The sequence below is a fragment of the Cygnus atratus genome, chromosome 27, assembly GCF_013377495.2.
Source record: "Cygnus atratus isolate AKBS03 ecotype Queensland, Australia chromosome 27, CAtr_DNAZoo_HiC_assembly, whole genome shotgun sequence".
NCBI lineage: Eukaryota > Metazoa > Chordata > Aves > Anseriformes > Anatidae > Cygnus > Cygnus atratus.
In genome coordinates this window covers 87371-107822 of record NC_066388.1, presented here as the reverse complement: position 1 = coordinate 107822, position 20452 = coordinate 87371, and the positions used below count along the sequence as shown (strand labels likewise).

The 20452-nt window shown below is 37.6% G+C and overlaps 1 protein-coding gene across 1 annotated transcript in view; it reads right to left on the bottom strand.

Moving 5' to 3' along the window:
- Positions 1 to 20452, bottom strand: part of KAT6A (lysine acetyltransferase 6A) — a 44802-nt gene that overhangs the window by 5978 nt on the left and 18372 nt on the right. The window contains 14 exon segments of the mRNA XM_050715767.1: positions 3752 to 4070; positions 4872 to 5561; positions 6591 to 6801; positions 7891 to 8122; positions 9595 to 9688; positions 10027 to 10188; positions 10761 to 10902; positions 12078 to 12193; positions 14741 to 14859; positions 16098 to 16411; positions 18058 to 18193; positions 18987 to 19068; positions 19316 to 19431; positions 19922 to 20030. Coding sequence (XP_050571724.1) covers positions 3752 to 4070; positions 4872 to 5561; positions 6591 to 6801; positions 7891 to 8122; positions 9595 to 9688; positions 10027 to 10188; positions 10761 to 10902; positions 12078 to 12193; positions 14741 to 14859; positions 16098 to 16411; positions 18058 to 18193; positions 18987 to 19068; positions 19316 to 19431; positions 19922 to 20030 — 2842 coding nt within the window.

The following is a 20452-nucleotide window of genomic DNA, read 5'->3' as shown; positions in this document are numbered from 1 at the left end:
TGCTTTTGTGTTAGTTTTTCTTTTATCTGCTGGGCAGATAATTCCTCCTAACACACAATAGTCCTCACATAAGTAAATATAAGTAATAATATTTTGCCTCTGCTTATAATCCAAGGTGACAGAATTATTTGAATCTGTCATTAGAGAAAATTTGTTTCAGTGCCTTAATCAGCTCATGACTATTCTTTGAAGTTTTTCAGTTCATCAATACTCTTATCAAGTGCAAATAACTTAAAGACAGTTGTAGTAGTTTCACCAAAGCTAAATAAAGAGATGACAGAAAATCTCTGCTCCACTTGAGGTTTCCCTTGTTCATGTATTTAACGATTATATGAATCTCTTCGACTGATTTAGAAAACCATGCTCACCTAATTACTGGCAAGACCTTCAAATACTCTGAGACTATCCAAGTGAAATGCCCTTCAGTTCATTTACCAAATCCCCTCTTTTCCTGTCAGCTGCTACTTTTTTTTTTTTAATATTTGCACAAAAATAGCAGTAAAGACAAACAAGATCCACAACAATCTCCCCTGCACCCTACTGATAAAAAACGAGCTTAATTACTCCCTGCTTGCAGTTTATTTGATATGTACTAGTTTGATTTTGTAACATTTCAGCTTAAGCAAATGGTTTTGTCACATACCTCACAAAACACTAGTGGGTAACATCAATTATCCTTATTAACTGAGCTGTAGGCTCGTAAAATATATCATGTTCTCTGACAAAATACATTTTTCACATTCCACTGTTCATTTGTATTGAGCAAATAACCATTCCTGGACTTTCTACTGAGTCATAAGCCATGCATCCTACTATTTAAATCAGGATGAAAGTCACGCTGACAGGCCTGTAATTATCCTTGTCATCCCACTATATGGATGCAAGATAATTTTCCTCCCAAATTCACAGCAGACTTATTTACATTTCTGCCCTTTCATCCATCTTAAAAGCTGATTCATAGAATCACAGAATACCCTGAGTTGGAAGGGTCCCAACAAGGATCATCAAGTCCAACTCAATTCCATACTATACATTCCCCAAGAAGAGCTGCTGTATATCCACAGTTATGCAAAGAATTCAACAAAAGCAAAACTAAATAATGTATTCTTAGTAGTCCACAAATGCTTCTTAAGAACTGATCATAGGTCAACTGAGTTATTCTTGCCCTTAGTTCAACTTTGTGAATTGGATTTGAACAGTGTTCTGTGTCTTCAGAAGCTACTCAACCCTCTTACAAACAACTTCATCCACAGTAAGTCACTTAAAAAAAAAAAGCCTTAAAGGGTTTATTCATTTTCTATTGAAATGTTATTTATTTGAAGTTAGAAATCCACCAAAAACTACATGCGACTAATTCTGTCAGGCATTTATTCTGAATACCCCTGACCAGAAACATCCTGGAAAAATTTTGAGTATTAAAAATTAACTTAAAATAAAAATACTGATTTCAAAATTCAACAACTCCTTTAAGTCATCCATAAAACATATTTGGAGTGCGAATAGAGGAAAGAAAGGATCTACCACAGACAGCACATATTTAGGCAAGAAGAAGAAAATGCTACTTTCACGGTATTTGTTAAAGCCTTGAGACTTAGGGTCTTTAAAAAAAATAAATTAACCTGCTTAAAAACCAAAAAACTATTTCTCTTCCCCTTCCTTTACACTTCCTATCTACTACGTAAGATTAGCTTTTACTATCTCTTAGCTAAAGATCCTGTGCTTTCACCTGTACTGTCACAGATTTAATATCTTAAGGAATAAATAAAGATCTTATGATGGTAGGCTCCCCTTAGAGTAATGTAATATTAAATGTGTCTGTCTCTGGTCTCCTCCATACACGAAAGATATTGAGGCACCGGAAAGAGTCCAGCAAAAGGCCACTAAGATGGCTAAGAGACTAGAGCATCTCTCCTGTAAGGAAAGGCTGAGAGAGCTGGGACTAGAGAAGGCTCAGAAGGATCTTAGCAATCCGTGCAAATACCTGAAGATGGGCATAAAGAAGATGGTGGCACACTCTTCAGTGGTGCCCAGTGGCAGGACAAGAGGCAACAGGCACAAACTGAAACATAGAAAGTTCCCTCTGAACATCAGGAAACACTTCAGGTTGCCCAGAGGTTGAGGAGTCTGCCTCCTTGGAGATACTCAAAAGCCATCTGGACACGATCCACGGCAACCGTGTCCTGAGCAAGGGAGTTGGACCAGATGACCTCCAGAGGTCCCTTCCAACCTGAAGGGACTGTGATTCTGTGTTTTTTACCACATGCAGTTGACACCGTCTTTACAAAAGAATATGGGTTTAATAACCACTCAAGATTTCTGCACGGTTTTTGAGGATACTGAGATACATACATACATGCTCTTTCTGTTGCACTTAGTTAAAAGTCAGTGTGCAGGTAAGCTTGAACAGAAGATCCTTACAGTATTCACATTCACAGTAAAACTCTCGTGGAAGCAGGAAAAGCAAAATAATACAGCCCAACCTGTCAAAGAGCTCCCTCTTCTCCCAAGTCGTACAACACTGTTAGAATATACAGAGAGAAGTTTTTTTTGTTTCCTACACCACAGAATACCTGTCTTCCAGAATGCCAAACCCATATTAAATACCAGCCTCAAGTCACTACACCACACTACCCATTCTCACCGTAGCCCTGACAGCAGTCAGAACCAATTCAAACTCTAATCAGACACCAAATTTAATAGATTGCAATGTTACCTTAGAGGGAAATCATAAAACACCTTCCATGCACTGACTCAGCTAGACGTTAAGTTAGTATCTAACCCAAAACACCCTTAGCTAGTAAAAATATTTAAAAAAAAAGTTACAATCCAGTGTCTGTAGTGAAGGAAAAACTGCAGTGAATCTAAGCTTCTTATAAACATTCCTAACTCATAATTATGATTAAAATATTCTAAATCTGAACCAAGTATAAATGACTTCTATACTTTCTTTTGAAATGTCAGAGGGCTGTGCCACCCCAACTCCACCCAGTGTAATGCTTTATCCAAAATGTCCAGTAGTAAGCCTTTTGTACTGCTTGATTATTATCCCTATGTAATAAAATGTTTAGATAACTGAAAATACATTGTATTTTCTCTAAGATCCCTTCAGCTTTACTAAGTATATGCAAAGACAACTGTATCAAAGGCACAAAAACCCCACAGATACTGCATTTCAGGAGCAGCAATACCCTAAATCAGCGTGCTTATTACATTATTACCTCTGAGGTACTAACAAATTTGCAGAAGTTCAGAAACAAAGCATCAGAAGTGACACCAGGAAACAGTAAGCACTAAATTGAAAACAGGACGGTAAGAAAGTAAAGCATTTACAAACTAGGTGAGCAAGAAATTTATCACTGTGGTACATAGTGTGTGTAAGTCATAAAAGTGGCTTTCCAAATATCATTCTTTATTCAAATATCACTCTTGATATGAAAAGCTGTGAGGCAGGACATGTAATGTGATGAAGAACAGGATCTCAAAAGGAACAATTAATTATTTCTCTGTTATGGAAAACTGAGGACTCTCTAATTAATTTTTATTTTATTGCTGTAAGCAGCTCTGCTGCACAGGTTTTTCCACAACCGCAGACACCAGTTCCACTAGAAAGGATGAACTGAAAATGCCCTGTGATCAGGTCAGTGCTTAAAGTTAAGGCACCATATTTTCATAACACTTGGGAATGTTTCAGGCTGGTATGACTAGTAACTTATGCTTAAAAAAACTTTCAAAAGTTTACCACCAAACATACCATTAGTGTCATCGGATTCCTCCTCATCTTTGGACTTTCTCTTAGAAGAGGGTCTGTTCCTGAGGGTGTCTTGTGGGGCTAAGTGCCGAAAGTATCCACTGGGCAAAAGTTCATTCTCCTCCTCTTCCTCCTCCTCTTCTTCCTCTTCCTCCTCCTCAATCTCAAATGTAGGCTCTAACCGGGGCATTGGTCGTTCAGAGTCTGAATCCTCAAATGGTTCATCCAGCACTTCTGTGGTCTCTGAGATTGTTTCAGTGACAACACTGCTGTTGTGGTGCTTACGCTTGCGTACCCTTCTTTTCCGATGAAGAATTGGCTTCTGAAAATGGAAGGTAGAAGAAAAGACATTTTTATCATGTATAGTAGAAACAGGATGCTAAAAAAAACAGAAAACATGGACAGCAGAGTTCAACAGTCTAAGTAGGACCAGGGATTCTTTTTTGAATTCAAATTTCGAACTTCACTTGGAAATACAGGCCAGCATCTGCCTCCAGTTAGACAGATATCAAATACAATGCAAGACCATAGACTTCCATGCAGATTGCTAGATGGACATCTGTGTAATGCTATAAGCCATTTAAATAGCTGAAGATAACCTTAACAGATGAGAGTTCAGAGTCACTAAAGCATAGATGTGAATAGTTTAGAATAATCTGCAAAGATGATATAGAAAATAACTTTTTAGTGCAGCATCCCATGAAGACAGGATTTTCTTGGTCATGTTGACAGTATTCACATCTCCATGGTAAATGATTCCAAAGACTCTATGCTGTGATTTTAGCTGTTTAGATAGCGTTTGTGTTTTGAAAGCTTCGATTAAAAATAGGATTTTATCTGTTTTTACTTGGTGTAACTGAATAAAACTTTAACAGCCAAGTTGGAAAACATCAAAACCACAAGTCAGAAATCTGGGAAAAAAACCTACCTCTGATGCAAAAAAAAAAACCACCGCTAGCAATAAGGTAGCACAAAGTACTCTACAGAGACCTGGAACACTGAACAGGTGTTACTCGTACATTTAATACATAGCTCATGAATTGCACTGACCCTTAAAACAGCACCAACATATTGACAAAATAGGCTGCATAACAGAGACAACAAGAAGAAATAAAGCACACACCTTTCGTTTTAAAGTTGGCTTGGTGAGAACAGGTGGAGAGCTTGATCGGGGACTCACGGGGTCATCATCATCATCTTCACTACTCTCACTAAAACATCTCGGAAGTGCCCTATCACTATCGCTGTAGCGGCGGGGTAATCTTTCACAGTCCTCTGGGAACCTACACTTCAGTGGCTCCATGTTTTTCAACTGTCCTCTCCATCTTTCCATACCTTCGCTGTACCGCCGACGAGGAATTGCAGATTTTTCACTTTTGCCATACTGCACCTGGGAAACTGCAGATTTTTCTTCATCTTCAGCATACCGACCTCTTGGGGCTGGAGACTTCTCCTCACATTCACCACATCTTCCCTGCAAAGCTGTTGACTTCTCCTCACATTCACTGCACCGGCCTCGTGAGGCTGCTGATTTCTCCTCACATTCACTGCATCGCTCACCAGGAATGTCTGTCTTGTCCTCAGTAGGCAATACTGGTTCCTTCTCACAAAAGGTCTCTCGAAGTTTTTTGCCCTTGCGATTCCATCGACCTCTTCGTGATGGCTGACTGTTTGCAGGAAGACTGTCCAGGGGAAAAACATGCTTGTTTGGCCGTGCAGAACTGACTGGAGCAACAATGTCTGGCTTTTTTTCATTCTTTGTAGGTGAATAAGGCTCTTGCTCTTTCTTCTCCCATGACACAGATTTTACCATCTAACATAAATAAAAATAAATAGATTTCATACTTCCTATTTAATCATGCACATCTACCCTGAAACTGATTCAACAAAAGCTTTTGAGCAAGAATTCAGAAAACTTTAACAAGGGTGACTTTTCAGAATCTGAGAATAGCAAATGAATAAATGAATTGACTTTTATGATGTTGTAATATTGCCCACTGCAATTCCTTTCCCTACCAGTTGACAATGTACCCCAGATTAGCTTCCTGACAATTGACTTCAGTAGGCAGCAGCCATCCAGTGGCCTGCTGGAATGCAAGCATAACCTTGCTACATTCAAACACAGTATTTATCTCACAATTATCTTGAAAATTACATGAAGTGCTTTTGAATTACATGAAGTGTTTTTTCCTATAAAAATGCACAATGAGTTTCATGCAAATGTAGTAATGGCCTATAATTTCTCTCTGAAATGGTACTCTAGTCAGTGTTCATCACCTGATGCGAGAGTGCAACCCTTCCAGGTTAGGGGCCTAGATTTCAGAAAGTTTCACTGCTCTGTGGACAGTGATTTATGATAAAGTTATTGGTGATTTTGCAAACCAACACAGGAAAATATTTTGGTGAAAAACGTTGAAGATTGTTCGTTCATTTTTATTTATGCAATTTCTCACTTATAGAAGTGCTGGGTGCCTTCAAACCTAATGCCTTTTCAGTAATTTGATGAGAGTCCAGGTTGCTTGAGAGTTGGAAGGGGGTTGTTTTGTTATTTTTTATTTTTTGAAACCACCATGACTTCCACACACTGAAAAACGCATTAAGTGTGCTCTTGAATAATTTCAAAAAGACTTTAATCTTTCTACAGGCTATGCCTCAGTGATACTACTATTTTTTAGTATCTAATCTGAAACTACAAAGATACATAATCTAATTACAACTGCAATGTTTTTTATTATTATTATGCAAAATGCCCAAGCTTGCCATTTGAAATTTTGTTAGTACTGCCTGCAAAAGCACAGAATACAAACTATATGCTGCATAGAAGTAACCAATTCACTCTTACGCTGGCCTCTGAATCTTTTTCTTTCTGATGTTGTTGCTCTTCATTTTCCCCATCCTCAGTCTCTTCTTCTTCATCCTCAGAGACAACTGAGTTGGAAACTATAACAGGTGTCCAACGCAGACATTCCGCATCCACATCTATAGGTCTCACATTAGTTCTAAGCTTTGCCATATGTTCTTGGATAAGTTTCTCCCGACGAATGATCACAAATCTGAACAGTAATAATACTCTGATCAGCAACAGGCTACTTACTATACATGTCGTCATGTGACATACAAAATAAAGAGAAATCTGTGTACTCTCAATCATCGTAATCTCAATTTGAGTAACTTCAGAGTGATCAGGAAGTTCACTAAAAATCTACAATCTGCAAATATGCAATGCCTTCAGACTAGAGAAAGCATCTTAAAACTGAGAAAATGTTAAAATTCTTTCCATTTCTTGTTAATCGTGAAGCCATTATCCTTACATGGGTATTACACTTACACTTTTATTATCTGTTAAACAGTCAGGGGTTAAGCCATTTGGCAAAAAGGCAATATAAGGCAAAAGATGCTCAGTGATAAAAAGGCTGCTTAAAAAAGTTATGTTCCCACTACCAGACTGGATTTTATTCAGCTGTTTGGGGGTAATATCACTAATTATTATCATTTTTTAAATCAAATTAGAAAGCACACTGTGAAATGAGGATATAAAAGTGTTCTAAAGTAAGTTTAACACAAACTAAGAATACAATCCTACTCCCAAAACAGCAACTGTCTGAATTAAGAACAATTCCCTGTATTTCACTTGACTCGTACACTCAGCTGGCCAAACCTCTATTCTATATCCATACACCTCATTTCTCCCATTGATCTATCCCATTGTCTGAGCAAGTTAATTGCATCTTGGACATGCAGAGAAAAGGGGAAAACAACTGTCTGCTCAGTGTCAGGAAAAAGGAACATGTTCCCTTTCCTCTAGAGATCCTCCTGCTCTATCCTGTGAGGTTGTTAGACTGATTATGCAGAGGGACCCCAAGATAACATGGCCAAGAGACCAGCTTGCTTTCTCTCACAGCTGCAAGTTACTTGGATGTTTCACAGCTGCACTGCTACGTGGCTGGTAATCTCATGCAGCTTTGGCATTGAACAATTCTTGCACTGCATGAGAACATCACAGATCTCGACAGTCAATATTTGGTCACATTACTTTTAAATAAAATCAAGATTATTGGATGTGACTTGCCTCCAAACATCACTGAAGTTCATTCAAATACACCTGAGTTTGTCTGGAAATAAAACAGGACTACTGTACTCACTGATCACTACGGAAGTCAAGCATTCGCAGGTGATGCAGAGTGGAAGTGATATCTTGAGGGCAGATTCCAGTCAGTTTACTCAATTTCTTGATGCTTAATTGCTTGTCATGTTGGTGATAAAGGCACTCCAATATTACACTTTTCCAATAAGCCATATATGAGAGCCGTCCCAGGTCTGACAGGGGCTTCTCTGGTGAACCTGCTTGACCTTCACGCTTTGAAAGCAGATAGCCTAAAGAAGCACAAGAAGAATGTTCAAAAAATTGGCATATATAGCTTCTGCATCCTGATACTCCAAATTCTACAAGGGCAAGAAAGTAGCCGAATGCTTCTTATGAGATACATATTACACTTTTGAAGGATGCACTGAGTGATCAGCCCCATTTTGGAGGGGTTCAAATTTCTGTTATTCAATGATATAGTATGAGGTTTCTAAACTACATTGTTTTTCAACATTGGCTATGGGCAACACCACAAGATGGCAGCAGTTGACTACCTAGAAACTAACCTAGGACTGTAGTACAGATACAGCATGAGGTCTGCTGAATCTTTGAAATTACAACTCTGCCAGTTAAGCCATTAATATATCTATCAGTGAGTGTCACTTTGGGCTTTGAAGAAATACATGATTTGAAAGCAAATAACTTCAGCAATTGCTATTAGCTTAACTTGTGACAACTGCCTCAGATCAGCTACTTTGTACAATAGAATTCATTAATTTTAAACAAAATTAAAATGGCAATTGTTTTTTTAAAGAAGATAGAAGGAAAACATATTTTAACCTTTTAAAACTAATAAAGCAAATAATTTACTTAAAAACTCTCTATTGAGAAATTTCAGGGCCATACTAGAGAGTACCAAGCTCTAACCGTAGAAAAACCTCAATTAAAGACTGTGATACGCTGCACAGGTTCAATAAAGACAGAGGTTATATCTCCCCAGTATAACAAAGAAGAAAAAAAAAAAAAAACCATCAGCTGACAAAGGTGTCTTTTCACTGCTGCTCTACCATAGCCCAAATCTGCTAGTTTCTCAAGATACATCACTGAGTTCCATTATTTCATCAATATTTTCAGCAGAACAACATCTTACCCGCACAGGTTATTTACTATTCTAAAACTATTCTAGTATAATTATTCCAGTAGAGTTTCTCCTTAGGACATTAACACCAAAATTAGCACGTCCACAGGAAAGGCTATCTATATATCAGCATAGTGAGGTATAGTAACAGTGGCAAGTTTCCTAGTGAACTTACTGAAATCCACATGAAACTGAGAACTGTTAGAGTATTCACAGCCTAAAACCATCTGTTTTTGTTGCTCTCAAAGCTAAATTAAAACCTAACTATGACTACCTTTTGCTTAAGACACGTTCACTTAAGCTGCTGAAAGTTTGAACACACCATGTGGTTTTAGAGTTGGCTTTCTTTATAAATAACTACACGCACGAGATTAGCTTCTGCAAAAACCCTACACTGACAAATGCCTATAGTTGCTTACACCTGAATTAGAGGAAAATTCATCTACTTGTTTTCAGAATTTAAGGTTTCCAACAAAAAGATTAAGTAGTTAAGTTCAGATTACTGTGAACATCAGCATCCTTTTTCTGAGACTTCTTTTTTTTATTTTTAAAAGATATCCTCTTTAATGACTAAGTCTTTCTTTAAAATATGAAAAGGAGAAAAAAAGTGAAGAAGTTTCTTACTGAAGTCAATTAGGAACCTGCCGTAGCCCTTACGCTGGTATTGTGGAAGAATCATTATACAGGAAACATTGTATTTCTGTTGGCAGTGTTTTTCCTGTTGGGAAAAAAAAAAAGCAGCACGTTTTAAAAGTAGAAAACTTCTGACCAGCCAGAAATAGAAGTTGTTCTGTCCAACTTCATAATTACTTATTATCAAAAACTGAGATAGAAAGCCACAAAGTTGTTTTTTTTTTTTTTTTTTTTTTTTTTAGGAAAAACATACTTGAGCAACAGAAAGACTTTAGAGGAGAGAAAAATATTAAAACTCTATTACCATCATTTCAGTTTGCATATTATATTACATAAAATGCAAAGGCCTAAATTACAGTTAAAGACTCTGAAGCAACATTTCTCACCAGAGCAACTCCAAGTCTGAAGCACTCAAATACTTGCCTTAGAAAAGTAACCAACAAGGTGACAGCCCTTCACATCGTTCTGTGTCAGCACGTAGAAAAGAAATGGCTCCACATCATAATAAAGAGTCTTATGGTCCAGGAAGAGTTTGGCTAATAAGCACAAATTCTGGCAGTAGATAGTGCTGACATTGCCATCAACCTTACAAAAATGAGAAGTTATATCACTCTATATTCTGTCATACAAGAAAATGCTTCATCTGAGTATCCCTGAATATTTGACATATCTAACACAACAGGAAGGCTTCAATGCCACAGGCAGAGTCTCAAATGATTTAAAATTTCACAGCATAAAGGCCGTGGCTGAGTCCCTGTTACATTTATTAGAGTCATAGAATATCCCGAGTTGGAAGGAACCCATAACAATCATCAAGTCCAACTCCTGGCACTGCACAGGTCTACCCAAAATTTTAGACCATGTGACTAAGTGCACATTCCAATCGCTTCTTAAATGAACTTAGAAGTTAAAATTAATTTTCCTAAAATGAGTAAGGTTTTTTTTTTTTTTTTTAAACACAGCAAGCCTTCTCACATATTTATCGTATGAATAATCTATATATGATACCAGCACCCACTGCTTGCTTGCACTGCTTCACTCTTTGCAAGTGAATGCTTGAAGAATGAAGATTTTTAGGGCTACAGAACACTCACACTACTGGATGCTGAAGACCCCGTCTTAGAGATAACAGTGAGTGGCTTCATATCTTAACTTACCTCGAAGACTGAAATATTGTTTTTTCTGTAAATTTCATTGGCTGGAGGATGAAACCAGCCACACTTTTTCATATGCTGTTGGAGAATAGTTCTGCTTTTCATATACTTTAGACAGAATTCACAAAGGTATAACTTGGGTAGCCTGTAAGCAAAGGTGAAGAAAACCCAAGATTGAAGATACAGACTTTTACACGAAATTCCTCACTCCTGCAGATAAAGAACTTGATGAAAACAAAACCAGTATATAGTGAACCTATGTATGTGCTAATAAGGACAAACAACCTCAGCATGCTTAAAAGTTACAGCATTTACTTATTCTGTAATGAATATGTATTTAAAAAAAAGAAATCCCCATGAGAAATCTATCAACACCATCACAAAGCCATTTTATGTACTACGTTGACACGAACAATTTGAATATGAGTATCTTGTCCTGCTGTGATTTAATTCCATTTGCATACACTAACTTTGGCAGGGATGCTATTTCTCAATTACATTTAATACACTTAGCAGAACTAGAATAATTCTTGATAACGGACCATATGCTCTGTGGTAGAAATGGTATAACAACAAGTTTTTTTTTCATTTTCTCTCTCTAGCTATGGCCTTTGGAAGTTATTCCTCATTCTGAATCAAGTTAATGTCTGAAGAGTTTACAGTTTACACAGTTTGCAAAGTTCTTAAGAAAGAGAACATCAGAACAACTAAATGAGTATCAAAGGAGAATATTTCAGATGCTAAAATGTAAAACGTTAAACATTTATGATTTAATGTGTTGAACTCCGTACAGCATAAAAATAATACATCAAAAGTCATTCTTATTAAATTTCTAAGTATTTTTCTTTTTCAAGTTCTATATAGTGTACAGCCCTTTCTAATAAGGTCATTTAAAATACAGTTAACAAATCTGCTGAGGGAACATGGTATTATTTTATATCACGATGATGCCATGTGTCAAGAACTACTGCAGTCAGGATACTCTTATCACTTACAGCCCAATATCAGATCATTTAGCTGAGGCTGCTCTCTCTTCAGCATAACATGTCAGTTCTTTGGGAACCTACGTAACCTTATGTTTCCGTGGCCATTCTAATGCTCAAAGCATATACAGCATATTACAGAGAGTTTATCGCCTTTCTGACTCAGCCTAAAAAAAGAACTTCAGATGTCTACTGACTACCATGAAAAGTATCTGGATTACATGTACTTTGCTTCTGTCCTACATTCACATACAATCTTCTAAAGATTTCCACACGTGCTGGAATACAGCTTTCCCATAAACACTGAAGCAGATCAAAAAAGGATGTTCAGTCGTACCTTGAGTATTCCTGGGGATATGGGGAGGAGTACCAGGTCTGGATTTCATACTTGCCAAATTCTATGACAGAGGGGCATCGGACTTGCGGATCAGGAGGCCCAGTCACCCCAACTTTCTACGCAAGAAAAAAAGACATTTCTGTGAATTTCCAACTGAAAGACTTGTAAGCTGAAATAAATTAAAGTGTTTCCATCTACCCAGTCCATCCTACTTTATCTGAACTCAAAGAGAAGTAAGAAGATGCAGAAGCCAATCACATACCAAGCAAACGTGATTCACAAAAATGAAGTAGCGAGTATTGTCATAAATATTCCACTACCTTTCACACTGTTGCATGTCGTACTCTTCACATACAAATTAGTAGACAGCAAAATTTAATATAATTTAATATAATTTTCTTTCAGTCCATTTGTTATTTCTTTCCTTGTTATTTCAGTAGCCAAGTACAGAAACACAAATTGTTCCTGATGCTAGGATCTAGAATATACAGATGTCTACTAATAGAACAGTGTCTTCCCAGCACTAAGACTATATGTCCTGTGAACACAGTACCTACCAAAACAAAATTCAGTGCACAGCTACCTCCTTACCATCACGAGTGCAGAACACCCTCTCTATTCTCACTCAGAAGATAAACAGTATTTCAGCAGTCAGCCAAATAAGGGCTTAGAACTTACTACCTGTATACGATCCTGAGTCCAACCAATTTATTTCCACCCCCTTCAGTCCCCTTCAGTTTATGGATTCGTTCTTTAGGCTTTTCCATTCATCTTGGGCTACCTTGTAAGAAGGAAACTACATAAGGGAGCCAATTTATCTTACTTCAGCTTAAAACCCTGCTATAATAATAACAAATCCCTAGTATTTATCAGAAAGAAATATGACAATGCTATTAAATAAACAATCTGAGGTGCTAAAAGCTTTTGTTACAAGGTGAGGATTCCATGCAGAAAGGAAAACACAACCTGTGCATTTTTGGTAACTAGTATAAGGTTTCATACAACACTTGTTGGCCAGACAAATTACTAAGGAGCAGTTTATGAAGGCAACTCTTGTTGCAATCTACGGTTAAGCACTTCCTTCACTGTGTTCTCAAAGGAATCAATATTATCACTTGCTATAGCAGGTCAATAATAAACACAATTATCACGGGCATCCTGACAAGTCTCAAGGAAAACAGTTATATGCACCTGCACCAATAAGACCTGTCCCTGTGCCTTCTTTTAAGCAAGAAAACCCTCCTCCAAATGAATGCCCAATGCAAAGGCAGTCACACAGCACACATCTAGCTCCCGTATCTCTGCTTACACACCACAGTCCCTACAAGAAGGCATTCAATAGCAGACTATTGCTTCAGCCTTTACACTAGCAGCTTTCTCCCTGAACATTCAGTAAGCAGTATCTTTTCCTCGGCTCACTTGAAAGCCTTTGACATATCACCACACTCTTGGGTGAGGCAGTTAGCTCAGAGATACAGGTGCACACTTCCTGTATCACCGCACCACAACTCTGGGTAACACTTTCCTCACCAAAACCAACCAACTAGCCACCTTAAATGTAAGGTATTTCAACTATAACAAGTATTTTCCCCACACAGGGCAAAAAAAATTCTCTTCAAAATAGGCTCTTTTAAGCAGGTGTTTGGAGATGAGTATTTTCTCTGTTGTGGACGTATGTCCATAGACCGTTTCAGATCTTCAGTGTTTTTCTAGACTATGGTCATAAGCCATAGTCAGGTATGCAATTTGCTCAGTAATGCACATGCTGAGTGTTGCATTTTTTTTTTCCTTTTGTTTATTTTTTTCTTGTTTTTTGTCTTAAATCAATCCTGTAACCAAGTTTGAAATAAGTAGTGTTATACAGTCCTGTTGTATTTGCACCTCAAAAAAAAGTTAACTGCTCTCCATCTTAGTCTGCTTTATCCCACAGATGGCAGAGTTCAGTCTTACCAAAACTCATTGTTCCGTAACTCTTTAGGTACAGAGACTATACTTAGTAATTGGAATCAAATCAACCTTTGACAGAATTGTATGTAAACAAGCAGAAGTCAAATATCTACAGAAAGTTAAAAGGACAGTTAGAGAAGCACTGTTCAGGGAAGTCACCTCATAAATTCAGTTGACCTCTCTGGCTTGAAAAGGAGTAAATCATAAAACCATTCAAGTTACTGAAAAGTACACACGCACACAGTATGTAATACACATGGATATATACACATTACACAGATATGTGAATATACACACACAAAGTAATGCCTCATCCCTTTTCATAAGTAGCGATATTATCTAGAAAAAAAATGTTTTATTAACCCAGAGGCCCCATATGACCCATGCAAACAGCCCTCGTATTTTATTGTTTTTAACAGTCCATACATTTTACCAGCTACTTAACAGCTATGTTCTAACATAATTAAAGCCACAGCCCTCAAGGCTTTTTAGATGCTCACCTCAGCCCCTTACACTCTTATGTCCACTTTTATATTATTCTTCAGCTCTCTTGAGATCAGTTCCCCTCTACTCTCAACCAGAAGAACAGGGCACATTAGCTTCTATAACAGACTGACTCATCTGGAGTCTATTTTTTTTAAAAAAAAAAAAAAAAAACAAAAAAACTCTTTTACAGGTTTGGTACTTTCTGCCAAACACTGAATATTTAACTTTACCTGCAGTGCTTGCTCCTGAATATCTCTAAACAACTCCATATCTTTTTCAGTTAAGACATCCTGGCTCCCCAAAAAGCGCTCTTCATTTTCTTGTTTTCCATCCCAGCCATCCTGATTGTCTGTAATTGAGAGAGAAAACTGTCATCACCTACATTTACAAAGAGGTACATACTTTTTAGTACAGCAGGAAACAACACGTAGCAAAACGACTGAATACAGCTGAGTTTTTCTGATGCAATTTTCTGCTCAGATTGGGACCAAAAAGGAGGAACCATTTCTGGATTTCTGACCACATAAGAAGTAATGTCAGATATTTGACTCAAATGCAGCATTTAGGTATTCATTGTTACAAATGCCATCAGGACACCACTATAAGATCTTTTTGGGTAAACGGCTTACCACTGTGCCTGTTTCTCACAAAAGGACTACTAAACTATTTCAACCCTGTAGTTACCACAATCAAAACCAAAACACTTGCATTCATCACCGAAGGAATACTCCCTTCCATACACACACCCAAAAAAAATAACAACGAAAAAAATGAACAGCACCACCAAAAAGAAACAAAAAAACTAACCCCACAAGACTCTTCACACCTCACCCTCAAGCCAGTAAGAGGCTTTTTTTTTTTTTTTTTTTTAAATGCTTCCAGCACCAGCCAGGCTAATGCAATTAACTATTCTAAAGCTTCAACCCTTGTATTTGATTGTGGAATATTATCCACTGCTTACTTAGGAACAACTCAAGTTATGAAAATACACAAGACTTTAAAGATCTGAACACAAAGATTAAATTAAGGTGCAGTCATGGATGACCATCTTAAACTAAAAAAGAAAATAAAGCAGAACTGTGTTCAAGACAAGGGATGTTCCTCAGCAGGTAGGTGAGAAGCACAGCATGAAGCAGGCTCTTCTGTGGCTGAGAAGGAAAGAAATTTTTGCTAGCCTCTACCACAGATAGGAAACTCATGAATCTTTCTTATCTATTTCCCGTTTCATACTTCTACCTTGTTGTTCTTATTCTCATTAACCACTCCCTAAGTTACTTCTTTCGAACATGACATTATTTTGCACATTTCTTCGTGTTATCTGCCAGTCCCTCATTATCAAAGGGCATTATACCTCACAGTCATTGTTCGGTCCCTCATCACATCTTGTCATTACATATAAAGAGGCAAAGATCTCTCTTTTCCAACTGCTATTCTACCATGATGCACTAAAGATAACTGCATTTGAGTGTTAGCTTTTCAGCTCGAAGTTTCCAGCACCTAAAAAATTCTAGTCACTTCAATGTCCTGGCCCTTGAACATTTTCTTGGAGTACAGGATACTTACATTGGCAGGGTGAAAAATCTTTACCTGTGGGCCACTCTGAAGTGCTAGATTTCCTGGTACCCTTTTTCCTGATCCTATACTGCTGAGAATAGTCCACCACTTCCCCTCGAGCTTTTCGTCCATCAGGGGAGGGAGTGAAGAATTTAGTAAGGCCATCTATAAGCCCTTTGGTTTTCTTATTAAACTTCAAGGTGGTGCTGCCATCTCTGCAGAAGTCCAAGATATCTGTCTGCTCCAGGTATCCCCCTTCTGATGATGCTGACTGGCTGGACAGAGTTATCTTACGCTTCCGACCCCGACCAGGGCCAGTTCGAACTTTGCTGAACGGACCCTTTGATCTAAAGAATGGAAAGGGGAAAGATATGGTCAGAAGACTGGGTTAAGTGGTTTGTTTTAGGTTGCAGAGCAGATTAGCATCTTCTGTATTTATGAGTCACACAGAAGCTAAAGGTGAACTGAAAAATTTAATAACAATAAAGGAGTAGTCAAGAGCCTGTGTACCCTAGAGGAGCCATTATTCTAAACATCTCAGTAGTACTGCACTACGTTTCTCCACATTGAACATTATGTGCAATTAACTTGAGTATAAATTACAGATTTCTGCTGAATTTAATAAAAAAATTATAAAAAACTGTAGCCAGAACAAATACACCGCATGGAAAGTTTCAACTTATGTAGCTGCTAAACATTTACACAAGTCAATAGGAAATTGTCAAAAGAACTACGCTGAAAGCTAATGCATACGGGACATGCATGATTGCTAAGAATCATGCTGACCATCTCAGTAAAAACAGTGTTATCCCCTTCCAGCCGCTGTCCTTCAGGCTGGAAGTTGCAAAACTCTCAAGATAACCTAGTGTTAATACTTCTCTGAAGAATTGCCGTAGACTGCTGTTTCAAGAAGCTAAGTGATTTCAGCTAGAATCTTAACAACTACAGAGAAGTAAAAAAGGCTGCTTTTTCATAAAAAAAAAACAATCAAATCCATAGCATCCGTACATAATTCTGTGGATATATTTTGCAAGACAAATGGTGGAATGAAGGTGAAAAAGTGTGAATAAATTATGAAAAAAATAAGAGACAAAACAACAGATACTTAGCTTTCCTTTTGTCCCTCTGAATTACATAGAGGGGCCCTCTAGTTTCTTATCTGGTATCGCAGAATGGCCAAAATTAGGATACTTAAGAGAGCTGTACCCTGTTTTTTTTTTTTTTAAAAGCAGGGAACTTGGTAAGATTTTTTCAGAACATCCTTCGGTTCTAATCAGCTAGAATTAAGCAGTAGTTTGACATTTTTTAAGCTAATGTGATAGCCACAACAGAAGTTCTTGCGATATACTCCTTCACTGTTCTGTCCCCAGCATAGTTAATAACATTGCATCACAACAAGCACTGCACAGCAATGTTAAAGGAATTGCTCTGGCTGGAGAGTAATCCAAAGAATTCCCCGACAACTGGTTCCATAATAACCCTAACAAAGTCACACAATCTGTCCCAGTGCAATAAAGCCTTGCACAAGTGCAGAAACATTAGGAATGGAAGCAGAATATAGACAAAAATATTTAATCTGATAGTGTTGCAAGACAGTATGTCAAACGACCACCTTAACTGCTTTATTGTAAATTACTATGTTTCTCTAAGCATCAAAAACATTTCTTGAGAAATGCTCGCAAAGCTACTACTGGTAGAAGTAACCATTCAGAAAAACAGACTTGACAAAACCAGCAAAATTAATCTATTTCTAAAAGGAATACTTCAAAACCAAATATTAAGTTGTTACACAGAGCAAATATCTAGGTAGAAAGAAGCACTGTGAGATTACTTCTGTTCTTTTACAGTACTCTTCAGAAATTCTGTCTTCAAGAATTAATGAAAAGCTCCTCATTGTAAAAGATACCTCCCCACAGAGAGCAGATAACACACTTCAAAAGTACTCGCTGCCCTATAGAATCACACACCTTACTCCTCTTATATAGAAACTTACGTTGCATTTTGATTCTTTAATCTGTTTTTGGGACGTCCTATTGGATTAGCATAGCGTCGTTTTATCTGTGCTGCCTTCTTGTGTAAAAGTTTTCTTCCTTTCTTCCGTGGCCGACATATTTGACATATCCACATACCTGTAAGACACAAATCCCCATCACTGAATGCAAGGGACATCTACACAGAATGTAAAGGAGAATTACAGGCCCTAGGTTTTCCAACAGAAAGGTTAAGAACAATACCAAAGGCCCCAATTATCATATATCCATTTAAAAAAAAAAAAAAAAGTATGATCCAGCAATCTAAAGTCAAATTCATTTAATTCTCCACACCTCCCGTGATGTACTTCCAACAACCATTCTTGAAGTCTCTTAAATTGGTAGTGCATTATCAGAAAAACGTAAAAAACACATTTAATTATCCTATATTCTGCTTATGAACACACTACTTCCAACTACCTTCTATAGGAAGATTTTTCTTTTTCCAATTATCAAGGAATAATCTTCCACAGACAGTCTGCTCTCTGACAGAAAAGAGAAGTTCAGTTATACTCCAGGAATCTCTACTGTCCAACCAGATATGACTTCAAAAACTCACAAGCCGATCTCTTTCTTACGTATAAGGTTATTCATTCAATTTTAAGCTGATCACTTTAATCTGCAGGGATCACTTCTATTCCCTCAGATCTCAAAGGTTTTTTCAAAACCCTTCACAGATAATAATGTACAGGAAGCAAGAGACGGTGGAAAAACTGGATGTTCAGCTCTGCCCCTTTCCAGAGGAAATTTTAGTCTCTAATACCTGAAAAGCAATGATGTAAATAGCAAGTTAAAAGTAGCTAAAAGAGAATAAAATATGCAGAAGCATTTTCTGCCCACTGATCTCTGCTATCACCACCTTAAATTACCCTTTTCATCACAAAGTTCTCACCTTTTGGCATCCTGGTAAGAGGGGGATCACAGCACTCCATGTGAAAGCCACGATCACAGGAGTCGCAAAATAGCATGTTATCCTGTTGAAGACAGATTTAATCTCTCTTTAGATGCGCATCAAGTCCCCATTAATTTGTTGCCATCTGAGAGAACACGCACATATTTCTCAACTACAAGACGTAAGGTATTTCACAGGTCTCAGAAAGACTACCAAACTTAAACAGAAGCTGCAGATACTTGACTCTAGAATTATTTTATTGCATATTTTAACAGAACATTCACAAGACTGATATTGTATTCATTCAGTCCATACTTTACTGTACTCACAGCATTTTTGCCCTGATCTCGACAGGAACTGCATGTTTTGCATTCAATACACTGCCATCTCAAGGCTTTCACTCGAACTGTCAGTTCTGGTGAGAACTTCAAACAGGATGGATGACCTACAGGAAAGCGAGAAAGTGATACCAACAAAAACATTCCACTGCTGCTAATGCTCACAGATAGCTCACAGTGATAACTGTTAATCACATAGTTCCGTGTAGAATTTTGGTTATCCAGATACACCTCTTTCAGATGCCTCTATTGCACTTATAACACAATATCCTAGAAAGCAAGTGACATGCCCACATACAAAAGCCCACCAAGATAATTTTCCATGACTGAGTTCTGTTTTGTTGTAACATGATATAACTGGTAATCGTTCGTTACTACATTTTTAAAGAAACCTCCAGGAGTCAAATGAACAGTTTGTGTGTTAGGTTAACCCAAGCATCTCCTCCTAGGACCATGAGATTCAGCTCAACTAAATGTATTATGTGTCATGGATGCATACTCCTCATGCATACAGGTTAGTAGCAGTCACTACACTAAACTTTTCTGTCTCAGAAATTACTGTGGTTATTACTAGTAGCATCATAAGTAGTCACCTACCACTGTTGCCACAGTCGGCACAAGAGATGAGCTCTTCAGGTTTCTTCTCACGATTTTGCTCTTTTGTACCAAGGCAGAAACTGCAGATTGGTATTGGTTCAGCAACCGGCTAGGAAAGAAAAACAAACAATAAAACCACTGAGTATACCAAGGGAGCAAATTGTGTAATACGCAAAATCATGCAGGCATTATATTGCACATGAATAGTATGCGACGCACACTCTGTCTCACAGATGCTAGTTGGTTCTCACCACACAGTAAATACTGCATTAACAGTAACCTCAAGAGAAATGAGAACACCCAAAGACAAGAGAAATAATCCCAGGTACAAAGGAAAGAATAGAATTCCAGGACTAGAAGAAACTTGGAAAAACAGGGGCTGTAAATTAATTGAATGCAAAAATCAGAGTGTTGATGTCTTAATTTGTCACTAAATGAATAAACTATGAGGTGATGCACAAATAATCCTAGAACACAGTAGCCTTAAAAATTCCCATCGTGTATCCAGAAAGCTGGGGTGGAATTCTCAAA